The sequence below is a fragment of the Microcaecilia unicolor genome, chromosome 4 (genome assembly GCF_901765095.1).
Source record: "Microcaecilia unicolor chromosome 4, aMicUni1.1, whole genome shotgun sequence".
Classification (NCBI taxonomy): domain Eukaryota; kingdom Metazoa; phylum Chordata; class Amphibia; order Gymnophiona; family Siphonopidae; genus Microcaecilia; species Microcaecilia unicolor.
Genome location: NC_044034.1, coordinates 81,791,217 through 81,807,190, shown reverse-complemented (window position 1 = coordinate 81,807,190; position 15,974 = coordinate 81,791,217). Strand labels below are relative to the sequence as shown.

The 15,974-nt window shown below is 38.1% G+C and overlaps 2 protein-coding genes across 2 annotated transcripts in view; one reads left to right on the top strand and one right to left on the bottom strand.

The window, feature by feature from the left end:
* NBEA (neurobeachin) overlaps window positions 1-15,974 on the bottom strand; it is a 1,994,973-nt gene that overhangs the window by 459,441 nt on the left and 1,519,558 nt on the right.
* MAB21L1 (mab-21 like 1) lies at window positions 12,832-14,792 on the top strand. The gene has a single exon (XM_030200379.1). It carries the CDS (start codon window positions 13,204-13,206, stop codon window positions 14,281-14,283), a length of 1,080 nt encoding a protein of 359 aa, XP_030056239.1. The 5' UTR covers window positions 12,832-13,203; the 3' UTR covers window positions 14,284-14,792.

The window sequence follows — 15,974 nt, the reverse complement described above, 5'->3', positions numbered from 1 at the left end:
AACAGAAGATGGATGGGACTGGGAGAGGTGGGGAGCAGAGGGAAGGAGCAAGAGATGGATGGGACTGGGAGGGTGGGGAGCAGAGGGAAGACTACTGGAAAGAAGACACTGCATAAAACAGAAGACACTGGGACCAAAGCGAATAGAAAACCTAAATGATCAGACAACAAAGGTAGATAAAAGTATTTTATTCAGAATTTATTAATTGAAATATGTCAGCTTTTTGAAATGTGCATCTGTGATATTTTGCCTGTAAATTTCAATTCCTTCCTCCATATTAGCATATCCATTTGCATATGTATATATGCAAATGAATATGCTAATCTGCTCCGACCATCCTTTGCCCCCCCAAATGAAACAGTCAAACTACGCCTATGCTGTCCAAGAGTCCCTAATAATCCAAATAAGAAGACTGTGAAAAAGATGGTCACTGTTATTTTGCAGTTTTTCAAGATTTGCACCCTGTGTACCTGAAGGAGTTTCTGAAACCGAGATCTCTGTTGGACGTTTTCATACAGCCTGGGAATCAAGATAAGTGGTCACTGTTATTATTGTTTTTGGAGATGCTGGGTTCAGACTACAAGAAAAATAGTCCAATTTTTAAGTAGTCTGAACCCAGCATCTCCAAAAACAATAATAACAGTGACCACTTATCTTGATTCCCAGGCTGTATGAAAACGTCCAACAGAGATCTCGGTTTCAGAAACTCCTTCAGGTACACAGGGTGCAAATCTTGAAAAACTACAAAATAACAGTGACCATCTTTTTCACAGTCTTCTTATTTGGATTATTAGGGACTCTTGGACAGCATAGGCGTAGTTTGACTGTTTCATTTGGGGGGGCAAAGGATGGTCGGAGCAGATTAGCATATTCATTTGCATATATACATATGCAAATGAATATGCTAATATGGAGGAAGGAATTGAAATTTACAGGCAAAATATCACAGATGCACATTTCAAAAAGCTGACATATTTCAATTAATAAATTCTGAATAAAATACTTTTATCTACCTTTGTTGTCTGATCATTTAGGTTTTCTATTCGCTCTGCTCACCATCCCTCCGTCCCACCCATCTTCTGCTCCTTCCGTCTGCTGTGCCTGACCTCTCCCAATCCAATCCATCTCCTGGTCCATCCCTCTGCTCCCCATACAGCCTGGGAATCAAGATAAGTGGTCACTGTTATTATTGTTTTTGGAGATGCTGGGTTCAGACTACTTAAGAATTGGACTATTTTTCTTGTAAAAATCTTTACTTTTTACAAGAAAAATAGTCCAATTCTTAAGTAGTCTGAACCCAGCATCTCCAAAAACAATAATAACAGTGACCACTTATCTTGATTCCCAGGCTGTATGAAAACGTCCAACAGAGATCTCGGTTTCAGAAACTCCTTCAGATACACAGGGTGCAAATCTTGAAAAACTGCAAAACAGCTATCACTTGGTCTTCTGCATTTTTGCCATTCCATACATGTGACAGCTCTTTGGCTCACTCCTAAGACCCCATGCAGAGCTCAGCTTCCCCCACCACTGCTTTTGCAACCAGCTCAGCATGGGCATTAAAAAAAAAAATTACCGTCGAAGCACTTACCACCTCCTATTTAGGAGGTGCTAAAGGCCCCTACATTATGGACGTGTTAATCAGTCAGCGCAATTGTATACATACTGTGCACAGTGCGCAGATGGAAAAACTAAGACAAAACACTTTAGCGCATCCTGCGTTGGGCCTTTTTTTAAAATTCATGGTTCTTAGAAATTATATCGGCTGCTCAATTTATCAGCAACAAAAGTTTACAAGCTGACACTAAGAAGGCCATAGACTTGACAGACAGTCAGATGTCGTCTACTAGGAAAGACCTATCTCCATACAAAGCAGAGTAGACATATTTCCTTCAACCAACTCAGCACTTTCAGGAAAAAGATCAAGCAAGTGAAAACAAGCTCTAGCTACCATAGACTCCAGCCTGCAAAGCCAGGGTTGATATTTCAAAGGTTTGCTTTAAAAGCACTTCAAATCGATGGTCTTGGGAATTTTAAGACTGAACACCCTTTCAGAGGTATAGTAGTCTTCTTAGTGATCACAGAAACTAGCACATCCACTCTAGGAAGATAAATGTTGCCTTTTTCTGCCTGTGCTGTAGAGTAAAGCTGCGCCATGGACCTCACAACTTTTTAGCCTGCATCAGGATTGTCCCACTCCACTGCAATCATTTCCTTCATTGTCCTAAAAACCATAAAGGCTTTAGGAGGCTTCGTAATACCTTCAAGGAGAGGATCTCCCACTTTTGTAACTTCTGAAGGTTTAGAAACCAAACAGAAAGTACCTGACCAATTACTGCAGGCAACTCTTCTGTATGAAAAATTCTCAGAGATACTTCCTCCTCCTGAACAGTCATCATGGTCTGCTATATAAGAAGGAGAACCTTTTATGTTCAAGTACAAAGAATCCTTGGACCGTCCCCCCTCCCCCAATACCATGCTCCACCGCACATGCGTGAGTGCTTTCCCGCCTGCTGAGAGGGCATGGTTCCCACAGTTAGATACAACACCAAAAATAAAAATGTAAATAGGAGACAACTCCAAGGGGAGGTGGGCGGGTTTGTGAGAATATAAGGCCTGCTGTCCTCGGAGAACACTTGCTATGGGTAAGTAGCTGCACTTTCTCAAAGGACAAGCAGGCCTTTTTATTCTCACATGGGGAATCCCTAGCATCCAGGCTCACTACAAATAACAAACAATGGACAATTGGGCCTCACAATGGCAAGGACAGTACTCAGATTAACCTGAAACTATACACAAACTGAATGAGAGTGCAGCCTGGAACAGAATAAAATGGGCCTAGGTGGGTGGAGTTGGATTCTAGACCTCAAACAGATTCTGCAACACTGTCTGCCCGAAACAACTATCGTGTCGGGTATCCTGCTCAAAGCAGTAATGAGATGTGAATGTGTGGACTGAAGACCATGTCACAGCCTTGCAAATTTCTTCAATGGAGGCTGAACACAAGTGGGCTACCGATGCAGCCATAGCTCTGACATTATGAGCTGTGACATGACCTTCTAGGGTCAGCCAAGACTGGGTATAAGTGAAAGAAATGCAATCTGCCAATCAATTAGAAACTGACTCCATCCTGTTGGGATCAAAAGAAACAAAAAGCTGGGCGGATTGTCTGTGGGGCCTTTTACGCTCCATGTAATAGGCCAATGCTCGCTTGCAGTCCAAGAACATGCAATAGCCTTCAAACCCATTCCTACAAGAAAGATTAATAATGTAATAAATGTAAATTAATGGTATTCTTTCTTCCCTAATCAAGATTGAAGAATTGGAAGGATACTACTCATATAGGCATTGATCTATGGTAAGTCTACAGAAAGTATGAAGAAGTGCTAGATCTTAAAAGAAGTTTGGAAATGTGAAAATAAATGCTAAATAGTAGTAGTAGTAGTAGTTACATTAGATCCATATGTCAAAAGGAATCCTTCATTACCATGATTTGTATACTATTATATTTCTCATCAAGTTGCCAAATTTTTCTCGGGTGTCTGTTTTTCAGATGCATTCCTATATACGGGATACAACAGATTTTTTGATTAAATTACAAGACATTTCTGAACTTCCCGCTAATTGTCTGTTAGTGACTATGGATATCAATACATTGTATACTAGTATACCTCAGAGCACTGCTATTAGTCTGGTCAAACAATGCTTGGAGAGAAGAAGTGGGGAACACAAAGTATCTAATCAATTTCTAAGTTTAGTAACAACTTTAATCTTAACCCAGAATTATTTTGTTTTTGATGAGACATTTTATATGCAAAAACAAGGAATGGCCATGGGCACGGCAGCCGCCCCCAGTATTGAAAACCTATTTGTGGACAAGTTCGAACAACAGTTTATTTATCCTTCATGTTGGATGAAAAAAATCTTAAAGTGGGTCAGATTTATAGACAGCATATTCTTCATTTGGATTGATTCCGAACAGGAATTGAAGAAATTTGCCGCATGGATTAACACTTTAAATAAACATTTACAATTCACGTATACCTATCACATCCAAGAGGTGGCTGTTCTGGATACTGAAGTGTTTAGGGAAGAGAATCATTTAAGCACTACTGTTTATCGAAAATCTACAGATAGGAATAATTATTTGTGTTATTTTATTTTATTTATTTGTTACATTTGTACCCCACATTTTCCCACCTATTTGCAGGCTCAATGTGGCTTACATATTATCAGAAAGGCGATTGCTGATTCCGGTAAGAAAACAAATACAAAGTAGTGTCCGGTAAGAAAGACAAATCTGGTGAGAAAAATAAGTAATGTTGGGTAGTATAGACTGGAGTGGAACAAACACAGTTATGGCATCTTTGAGCGGAAGAGTTATGTTATGTCCATTTCGTGCTTTGGGTTCGTTGTGTTGCAGAGTCTGGGCAATTAGGTTGGGTCGGTAGGGTAGGTCTTTTTGAACAGGTTGGTTTTTAGTGATTTCCAGAAATTTAAGTGGGCGTACGTTGTTTTCACGGCGTTTGGTAGTGCGTTCCACAATTGTGTGCTTAAGTATGAAAAGCTGGATGCATAGGTAGATTTGTATTTAAGTCCTTTGCAGCTTGGGTAGTGGAGGTTTAGGTATGTTCGTGTGGATCTGGATGTGTTTCTGGTTGGTAGGTCTATGAGGTCTGTCATGTATCCTGGGGCTTCACCATAGATTATTTTATGCACTAGGGTGCAGACTTTGAAAGCAATACGTTCTTTTATAGGGAGCCAGTGTAATTTTTCCCGGAGGGGGTTTGTGCTATCGAATCGCGTTATTCCGAATATAAACCTGGCTGCCGTGTTTTGAGCGGTCTGAAGTTTCTTTATGGTTTGTTCTGTGCATCCCGCGTAGATTCCATTGCAGTAGTCTGCATGGCTTAATACCATTAATTGTATCAGGTTGCGGAATGTTTCCCTCGGGAAGAATGGTTTCAGGCGTTTGAGTTTCCACATAGAATGGAACATTTTCTTTGTTGTGGATTTTACTTGGCTCTGAAGTGTTAGGTTTCGGTCGATTATGACACCGAGGATTTTCAGGCTGTCTGAGATAGGGAGGGTGTATTCTGGGGTGTTTATAATTTTAGGGTTGTCCATATTGTGTCGGGATGAGAGGATGAGACAGTGTGTTTTTTCTGCATTGAGTTTCAGTTGGAATGCATTTGCCCATGAGTTCATGATGTCCAAGCTGAGTTTGACTTCATTGGTGATTTCTGTCAGATCATGTTTGTAAGGGATGCATATAGTAACATAGTAGATGACGGCAGAAAAAGACCTGCACGGTCCATCCAGTCTGCCCAACAAGATAACTCATATTTGCTGCTTTTTATGTATACCCTACTTTGATTTGTACCTGTGCTCTTCAGGGCACAGACCGTATAAGTCTGTCCAGCACTATCCTCGCCTCCCAACCACCAGTGCCGCTGCCCACCACCGGCTCTGGCACAGACCATATAAGTCTGCCCAGCACTATCCCCGCTTCCCAACCTCCAGCCCTGCCTCGGTTAAGGCCTTGGGTGGTTAATGACTTGGCTAGTTAATGACTTGGCTAGTGAGGTCATCATTAAGTTGAAGAGGGTTGACGATAGTGGTGAACCTTGGGGTACTCCGCAGTCTGATTTTCATGGTGAAGATGTGTTTGAAGTTGATAGCACTCTGTATGTTCTGGTGGTTAGGAAACCCTTGATCTAGTTAAGGATGTTTCCAACAATCCCGAAGTACTCGAGTACTCTTAGTAGTATATTGTGGTTCACCATGTCGAAAGCACTCGACATGTCGAACTGGAGGAGGAGTATACTTTTACCTGTTGCTATTTCCTGTTTAAATTTGGCTAAAAGTGTAACTAGTACTGTTTTCAGTGCTGTGGAGGGGGCAAAACCCTGATTGTGAGTCATGTAGTATTGAGAATTTATTTAAATATTCTGAGAGTTGTTTGGTTACCATGTTTTCCATCAGTTTGACTACCAGTGGAATAGATGCTACTGGGCGGTAGTTAGTGATTTCTTTTGTTTTTTTCTTGGTGTCCTTTGGTATTGGGGTGAGTAAGATGTTACCTTTGTCCTCAGGGAAGTGGCCTTACTGAAGCATGTAATTTAGGTGGGTTGTGAGGTCTCTTATGAAGCAGTCAGGTGCGGATTTTAGTAGGTAGCTGGGACATGTGTCCAGTTTACATTGAGTGTTGGAGAACTTTTTAATCGCCTGGGTGACTGTTTCTATGGTGAGAAGATCGAAGTTGGTCCAGGTTCGGTCAGCAGGGTATTCTCCATTGGTTGGGTCCATGCCATTGATGAAGTTCTCGATGTCGGTATTGTTCTGGGGTAGTGTGTTGCGTAGGTTTACAATTTTTTCTTCAAAGTATTTGGCAAGTTTGTCTGCAGATGGGATATCTGTATTGGTTGTGGTGACTGGGGTGGTGTCTAATAATTTGTTCACTAGTTGGTATAGTTTTTTTCGTGTCTTTGTAATCTGGTCTGTCTTATTGCGTATTTGTATTTCCCTTGTATTTGTTTCCAGGCATTGAGTGTATTTTCATCTTTTGTTTTTTTCCACGCTCGTTCAAGTTTCCTGGTTTGTGTCATCCTCACCAATTGAAAAAAGCCATACCAATTGGCCAATTTTTACATATCAGACGAATTTGAAGTACGCTGGAGGACTTTCATCAACAATCCCAGATATTAAGTCAACGGTTTTTGGCTAAGGACTACCCTCATCGGGTATTTAAACAAGCATACTGCCGAGCATGTTATGCCACTCCTCGGTTGTTATTACAGTACACTCAAAAAGATCTTCAAGAAAAACAAATTTGTGTTGTGGCACATTCCAACCAATTAGCAGCCATTGCCAACAGTATTTACAGACATTGGCATGTTCTTCAGTTACATGAAATATTTCAAGCAGGTCCCTGTGTAACATTTACAAGGGGGAGGAATTTATCAAATCGTCTAGTATCCTCTAGTTTTAAAGCTGAATTAACACAGGATACCACTCGTATAAATGGTCACAAACCTTGTGAATCCTGTATGGCTTGTCCGATGTCATTAACCTGTAATACATGGCAACACCCCTTCTTTACTCTCAAAATTATCAACTCAGATCAAATACAGACTGCTCATCTAGGGATGTTGTTTATGTAATTGTTTGTCCTTGTTTGAAAATATATGTGGAACGTACAAGTAGAACAATTAGACAACGTTTGAATGAACATAGGAGCAGACTGAAGAAGAAAGTATTGACAGCTCCTATGGTCAGCCATTGCATAGAGTTTGATCATAGCTTCTCTGAAATGTAATGGCTGATAACAGAACAAATACATTCCAATTATCAGGGAGATCGGGAAGCTTATTTAGCACTACGAGAGCAGTATTGGATCTTTGAGCTTAATTGCACCATGTGGATTAAATGAAGGAATCGAATGGAATGCTACCATTTGATTTGCTGGGCGTTTATAACATGGTGACGTCAGATGTTCCAAATGCATGATGGTCCTATTTTTTTCCTATTTAAGGATTCTTGCGGCCACGCAGTGAAGAACTTACAGTCAACAGACCCAACTGAAGGTGGCACTGGCGTCCCTGAGGAAGGACCTGAAATAGAAATTTCTGTCGGACGTAGAGGAATGGACAGTGAAAACTCAACTAAACTGGAAAGCTAAGTTTTACTTCTGTCCTTTTTCATACTTTCCGGTGCTTATTTTATCTCATTAAGTTTGTGCTCTTTGAAGGAAGACCAAATTTGAATTTCTGGGGAAGAGAAGGCCCAGGATTTTTTCTTCTTTATTGAGGGTCTACTTTTGTACTGAATGTCTTAGAACAAAAAAACATTATATTAAAAAATAGATTTATAGATAGGAGTGGGATTTTACACAATTTAATTTTCACTCACAAAAATATTGGGGGCTTGAATTAAGAGAGTACTACATGATGTATAGAGCTTAAAAGTGAGCAGCGGCTAGACTCACTGAAAGATATGCTCGGCTGTATGTACAGCCTATACTGAACTCTCTTTTCAAGAAAAAACATAAAATAATAAAAAAAACTCTAGCCATATATATTTCTTGGTGGAGGCATTTGTTTTAAGACATCCAATCTTTTTTATTTTTGTAGGATTGACCAATTTTGAAATCATATTGTCTCTCCATTTTGGATTTTCTATTATATATGACACAATAATGCTACTCTCTGGTGAACACCTCCATATAATTTTTTTTTTTTGTTACATTTGTACCCCGCGCTATCCCACTCATGGCAGGCTCAATGTAGCTTACATGGGGCAATGGAGGGTTAAGTGACTTGCCCAGAGTCACAAGGAGCTGCCTGTGCCGGGAATCGAACTCAGTTCCTCAGTTCCCCAGGACCAAAGTCCACCACCCTAACCACTAGGCCACTCCACTCTAAGCCATTTTAGTGCATAATTACAGAATAGTGGTTAGATATGCTACTTGATTTATGCGCATAAGTGTATGCTTACCACCCAAATTTGTATATATGGTACTCAAAATTCTGTGTGCATCCAATTTAATTGAATGAGCCAATTAAAACCACTAATTATGAATTATCAATAATTGGGTGCTAACTGGCAACAATTAGAATTTATGCGTGCATCTTTCTCATTGGGATTCTATAAAGATGCATGCATAAATTTTCCATGTGGCTCTGAAAAAGGGGCATGGCCATGGGAAGGACATGAGTGGATAATGGGTGTTCCTAAAATTTGCATGCTGTGTTACAGAATATGGTAAATCTGCATGTAATATAGGAAAGAGTATTTATACCAGGTTTCTGTTGGAATGAATCCTCACACCCAAAACGGTGTGGATTCTGGTGCTATGTGTTATTCTATAAACGGCGCCCAACTTGAAGTGCGTTTATAGAATAGCGCTTAGTGCTAATTTTTTTCGGTGTCCAAATCTGAGTGCCTTTTACAGAATCTCATCCTTAATGTGCATAAATATCAGCATTCTATAATTAAAGTGTGCAAATGGTGTGTATTTTAGGCAATCTGTTACAGAATGAGGGGGATTATGTTATTTCATAAGTGTTCTCATGTAACAAATCATAGTTTTCCACATGAAAGGGTTATGCTGGAGAAAAATTATGAGCTGATAATTTAAGTTAGGAACTAGATTTATTAATCTGCATTAATGCATTAACGTGTTATTTAATGACTGTTATTAGTAAAAAGGTCCCACTTATAATAATGAGGCCTATGTTATACAACAGTTAAACATGCTAGTAAACCTCACCCTTGTTTTATAGAATAAAACATTTGATCTTTGTGCTATTACTCTCTTAATCAGAAATGTATCAGGTAATGTATATTTTTCTGGATAATATGAGACTTCTGTACTTGAAACTTTGCATTTGTAAAAAAAAAAAAAAAACAATTCAGCAGCTTAAGTACAGAAATTATTGATTTATGACTTGACAAAAAACATTTAAACTGAATTCATTCTGTTTTAAATATTCTTAGATGTGAAATCAAAACAATGATGTTTTATCATTTTCCATACACACTATAAGTGTGAAGAAAATCACAGTCATTTCTAAACACATTAAAATTCTTCTTTGGCAAAAGGCTAACAAATGACAGTCTAACAAATATGTGAATCCATATTTAAGGTACAACTTTTTTCACTGCTCTTGGTTTGGATCTATTTTACGCAATTATATGTAACACTCCAGTTATTAGTTCATGTCAAAAATGTTGACTCTGTTATAATTTAAAACCATTTCAAAGTTACAGATTTATTAATTCAAGTGTTCCTTTCCCTTGATGCAGTAATTTTCAAAATTTCATAGATTACAACAATCCATCAATAAATCTATTTGCATACAGTATGAAATGATCACAAGTTTAAAATTATAGAAATATGACAGCTGTTTCTAGAATGCAACCTCTTTTTTACCCTAAATTGAACAGAAATGTTGCATATCATACAGAATGAGTAACAGCTCTATTTTCAAAACAGGCTTTCAGATACCAAAGGGCCTTTATAAAATAGCCTTTATAAAATAGAGCTTTAAGTGTATTCTGAATAATTCTTCACATAACATTTAAATTATTTAGGCAGTAAATCTGTATAAACAATCAAGAATTATAGTCTTAATATTTTTATCACTCAAGAAATCCAAGCATTTCTATCTGAACAATTTATATTGTAAAAAGACATTCAAGCAAAGATAGGAAAGTTTACAGTAAAATTTAACTTACTTTTAAAATGTTGTGTCTAAAATAAATAAGAGGTTTACATTATACCTTTAAAGAAATGAATCTGCAAATAAAGTATTTATGCTCTAATGAAGTCATTGCTGTAAAGTCTCTATTTCATTTGAAAACATTTCTTAACAATTATGAAAATGCTAAAGCCCTATTAATTTTAACTAGACAACAAATAGATTTAGAGATTTATTTGGCAAATCAGAATTGTATGTATATATTTGAGGAATCACTGTGCTTTCCAAAATCTGTGAGTGATGTCCCATAGTTTGTACATGTAGGAACGTAATATCATAGCTTTAATCACAGACACCTAACAGTGTCTTCTGGAAAACAAACCCCAAGCTTGTTGTTTATACTAATTTTATGGGTATTTCAGTTTTCAATAACATTATTTCAATGTATTCACATCAAGCTCTAAATTATAAAGAGCTGTAATAGTTTCATTACAGGAAATACTGTTTTTTCCATAGTTGGATTTAATTGGGTCGTTTACAAGCAAACCGACTGAAGGGAAAGAAAAAAAATACACAGATGTGTAAAATACAGTATTATAAGTACAGATGAGCAGGACTGATCTGTTTTTTCACGACTATTTAAGATGGGAGTGAGAAGCGTGAGCTTTCTGACCAGATGTACTGTGCATATTGCCTAAAGGCACAAACCGTGAAAAAGCGCTTAGCCTATGTGCCTCTGGAGTCACTCTGTCACTGTACTCCCAACACGGAGCACTCCTGAAAAGCTGCAATAAAAAAAGAGCGCGAAGTTCTAAAAGCACGGCCCTAGCAAAACTCGCCCTTCAGACGGGATTTAAGACCAAGAGGCTCGCGCCTCTCATTTCCCTCACGGAATGGGAGGCAGAAGGATGTAGATAAGATGTTCAGATTTCCCACAGGTGTCTAAAATTACATGAGACTGCACTAACAAAAGGATTTTAAACACAGAAGGCCAGTGCCCGAGTGTAATTTTTAAAAAATAAAGTGTCATTATTTTAATTTACACATTTCATTAAGTCTAAAAGGTAAAATGATGACAAGTATCTCTTTGCGTTATAATCCAAAGGTTTTCAAGTAATTGTTAATTTGGCGGCTTGATGTTTGCAACATGAGTGAAGCCCTGCAAGCTCATTTTCAAAGCACTTAGCCTCCCAAAGTTCCATAGAAACCTATGGAACTTAGCCTCCCAAAGTGCTTTGAAAATATGCCTCCTGGCCATATTCCTCTACATATCAGTTTTTTATGCTAAACAGTATTAAAAGCAATAATACATTGTACATTATTTACTATGAAAAAAAACCACATCAGTAAAATAAATTATTCACTAAAAGGCAAATGAACCACTAAACCATTTGCATTAGTGATAATATTCATGTGATAGAAGTTGTAAACCATACATAAAATATGTGTCTTATATTGTAATGTGCCTAGAACTGGGATTGTTTCTTAAATTGGCGGAATATACACTCAGATACATGAACAAAAGAAGGCATATTTGGCTCTCCAGACCAAAAAGCTTGGGCAATAAGTGTTCCTATAGTTTAACAGATGATTTTAAAAAATGTAATTTCTTTTCATCACCTAGAACCGAAACAGGAAAAACAGAGCTCAGATCATATTATCCAACTGTCAGGTGAATTTTCTCTCAGGACATGTATAGCCCTTAATGCCCCTTACTAAAACAGACTAAGAATATCTACAGAAGTTATTTTTAAAGTATATCAGGGGAACCCCTCAAATATATATCGTTGCAACAAGTGTGCAGCATTTAAGACTAGGCACGAGATTTTAAAAACTGCAGCGCACATTTTTATACTAAATACCTACTATTTGACTTCGGAAGCTGTATCATCTGTAAAGAAACTGTCAGTTTTGTTTAACAGTTTATACTTCCCAGATTTCCTTCAGCTGACACATATTTATGACGTTGAAAAATTAAGTACCTTTCTGATAGTATTGCTCTGTTCCCTGCTTTCTGCAACCTTCCCAAAACGGGTTATGAAAATGGTTAAATTAGTTCGTTTTTCTAGCAAACGCCAAAGTGGGATAGCGTTTTCCCTAGATATACCCTTGGCCATTTCACAAAACTACAGCTTTACCGATAAGTATCGGCCAAAACAAAAGCATGATTTGATGCCAAGTGTCATCTAATGAACTTACTTCTCTCTAATGTAAAAAATACCAACCGAAATCACCAGCTGATTGATGTCTATTAATACACCTGAATTCACAGCTCAGTTTTAAACAGACAAATAAGATTATAACACAGAAGAACATGTTTTGCCAAGTCCTTTCGAAACGTCAATATACTTCAAGTTGCACTGTAAACCGAGAAATTCTCCTTCGATTTCCAAACGTATAGGTGGCTTGGGTAGTTTCTGGCAGCTCGCTACCTTTAGTTTGTGTATATACAAGAAGAGGATTAATGAGTTGAAGGCAGTGACGAGCCCGATGGCGATTGGCCGCTCGCCTGCCTGGCCCAGCCTTCATCATTTCCACACGAGTGCATCTGGGCTCGTATACAAACCAAACAGCAGCCTCTTCCTCTAACACATACACACACTCAGCCGGCAGGCACGCCACGCTTTCCGCAGTCTGACTAACAGCTCGGCCTACACAGATCACAGAAATCATAAATAAATAGGAAGATGATTTATTTCGGACAACTAGAAAACTGACTGCGTTCCTAGTTCTCAACTTTTTTTTTTTTATGCTGGTGAAAAGAGTGATTTTTATTCTTTTGTTTCTCCGAAGGAACCTAAGACAGACTAAACCAAAACAGTTCATTTTCATACAGCTGAGTTCAAAAGACTTAAAGAAGAGAAACGCATTAAGTCACTCCACTTGCACCTGAAGGGCTGCAACCTATTTTCCTCCGAAGTTGGCTCCAGTCTCACCAGCCGCATTGGATCCCTCGGCATACTGTGAGACTCCGGTCTACAATCCGGATCTCTGCCCCAATATGATTGCGGCCCAGGCCAAGCTGGTCTACCATCTCAATAAATACTATAACGAAAAGTGCCAATCGAGGAAAGCGGCTATTGCAAAAACTATAAGAGAAGTCTGCAAAGTAGTCTCTGACGTACTGAAGGAAGTAGAGGTGCAGGAGCCCCGATTCATCAGTTCTTTGAATGAGATGGATAACCGCTATGAGGGGTTGGAAGTCATTTCTCCCACTGAATTTGAAGTGGTTCTCTACCTGAACCAAATGGGAGTGTTCAACTTTGTGGATGACGGCTCTTTGCCTGGCTGCGCCGTGTTAAAGTTAAGCGATGGCAGGAAAAGGAGCATGTCTCTTTGGGTGGAGTTTATCACGGCTTCTGGTTACCTCTCTGCTCGCAAGATAAGGTCCAGATTTCAAACTCTGGTTGCTCAAGCAGTGGATAAATGTAGTTACAGAGATGTGGTAAAGATGGTAGCAGACACCAGTGAAGTGAAACTGAGAATCAGAGACAGATATGTCGTGCAGATTACGCCAGCGTTTAAATGCACAGGGATTTGGCCAAGGAGCGCTGCCCACTGGCCGCTTCCTCACATCCCCTGGCCAGGACCTAACCGAGTAGCAGAGGTTAAAGCTGAAGGATTTAACCTATTATCCAAAGAGTGCCACTCTCTAGCAGGCAAACAGAGCTCAGCCGAAAGCGATGCCTGGGTCTTGCAGTTTGCAGAAGCTGAAAACAGACTACAGATGGGCGGATGCAGGAAAAAATGTCTTTCAATTCTCAAAACTTTACGGGATCGTCATCTTGAACTACCAGGACAGCCCCTCAATAATTATCATATGAAAACTCTGGTTTCCTATGAGTGTGAGAAGCATCCCAGAGAGTCAGACTGGGACGAGTCTTGCTTAGGCGACCGCCTGAATGGGATTTTACTGCAGTTAATTTCCTGCCTTCAGTGTAGGAGATGCCCACACTACTTTTTACCAAATTTAGATCTATTTCAGGGCAAACCCCATTCCGCTCTGGAAAATGCAGCCAAACAGACATGGCGACTAGCTAGAGAAATTCTTACCAATCCGAAAAGTTTAGAAAAACTTTAGAGGACAAACGTGCTAAAAAGGTTTGTGGAAATTCACGAAGTTTCAGCTTCTTGTTAGAAATTTATCAACTGACCCTATTTTAAAAAGCAAACCATGTTTGTTTTAAAAGAACACAGCGTTTAATCAGTACCTCCCTCTCCAAATTGACAACTATTACAAATTCTGGCATTCAAAACATTTACTTTCCTCCGGAAAAATGTTTAACATCTGGAAATAAATCGTCTGTAATTTAAAGATTGTGCATCAGTCTACCTACAAACAGTGGATTATAATAAATAAGTCATTTTTTTTTGTAAACAGATCTTTTGAGTGAAAGCTCTATGGATATGCCACTTGAGCAAAATTCTATGTACATTTTGATTTGTAACAAATAGTGTGATCTCACATTGTCTTTGAAATTGTTGGATGTTGGTGTTTTGTGATTTGGTGAAGAAAAGTTTAAATTTCCATTTTGGATACTTCAAGACTTTTTCTGCTAAAGAAGATACCGTTAAAAGGTAGATTTTTCACACGGTACATTTGTTAATTGTCTTTTAAAGTGTCTAAATTAAAAGTTTACATTTTATGTTTCAAAGATATTGCTTGTTCTATTTCTAACATTCCATAAATATACTTGAAATGTTATTTAAATATATTAAAAATATTGATTTTGCTTATATTGATAACGCTTGAATGGAATTATATATTTCAAAATGCACTTGAAATACACTGGATTTTGTGACTTAGATTTTAATCTGTTGGCGATTTTATTTAATTACAAGCTAATAAATGAAGTAAAATAAATTGTTATGCGTTTCAATACAGAACCAAGTTTTCCTTTTGAAACTCATGATATGAAAAATAATCCCGCCTCTTTACTCAAGGTATTACTAACACTACACAGTTGTTCTATGGGAGGTTTTAAGATCGTAACACAGTCCCCTGTTAGAGAACACAGGAAAAATGTACACAAGGATATTATTTTGCTAAGGACCATCACCAATTCTGTCAGTATCCTATGGAGTAATAATAGTACAAAGCTTCTCATAACCTTCTGATATTAATCTACTTCGGCCGAGATTATTTAGCGCATTGTTGCAGGGCTATAAGTACTCAGTAGGCGTGAACACACACAACATAAAACAAAATACTAACCAAATGAGAGAGGACTGACTTCTGACATAGTTGAAGTTCTAAGCAAAGAATATAATAAATTAATATTCACAGATTAAAAAGATAGAAAGTGCTCAATATTAAAAATATAATAGTATTAATTCTGCGCTACAGCACCACTAATTTATGAAATAAAAAAGGGTAGCTGCATTTTCAAGAAATCAGACAAACAACCCTTTCCCTTAAATCACTAAGAAAAAGCAAAAGATTACTGTCAGATAGAACAAGGGATTGTACCAGACATATTTCAAAAACGATCCCTCAACTACAGGCACATAAGAAATTTAAAAATGGTATAAAGATATATTTTCTTCTACATTTCTGTGGTCAACCACTGTAAGTGGCAAATCGAGAAATAATACCAGCTTTTTGGGATGGGGCTAATCACGCCAAAACATATATGTGAATAGAACTTCAGAAGACTAAAACTACTGGTACCTTAAGCATTTTAATTACATAAATCCAATACAGAACTAATGTTATTTACAATTAAATGACTTTTTGTTTAATTGGTTTATGAGGAAATGATTCTATCCTTA

What these genes read in the sequence shown, in the direction of transcription:
- MAB21L1 (XM_030200379.1), top strand. Translation starts at nt 13,204, where the DNA reads ATGATTGCGGCCCAGGCCAAGCTGGTCTACCATCTCAATAAATACTAT.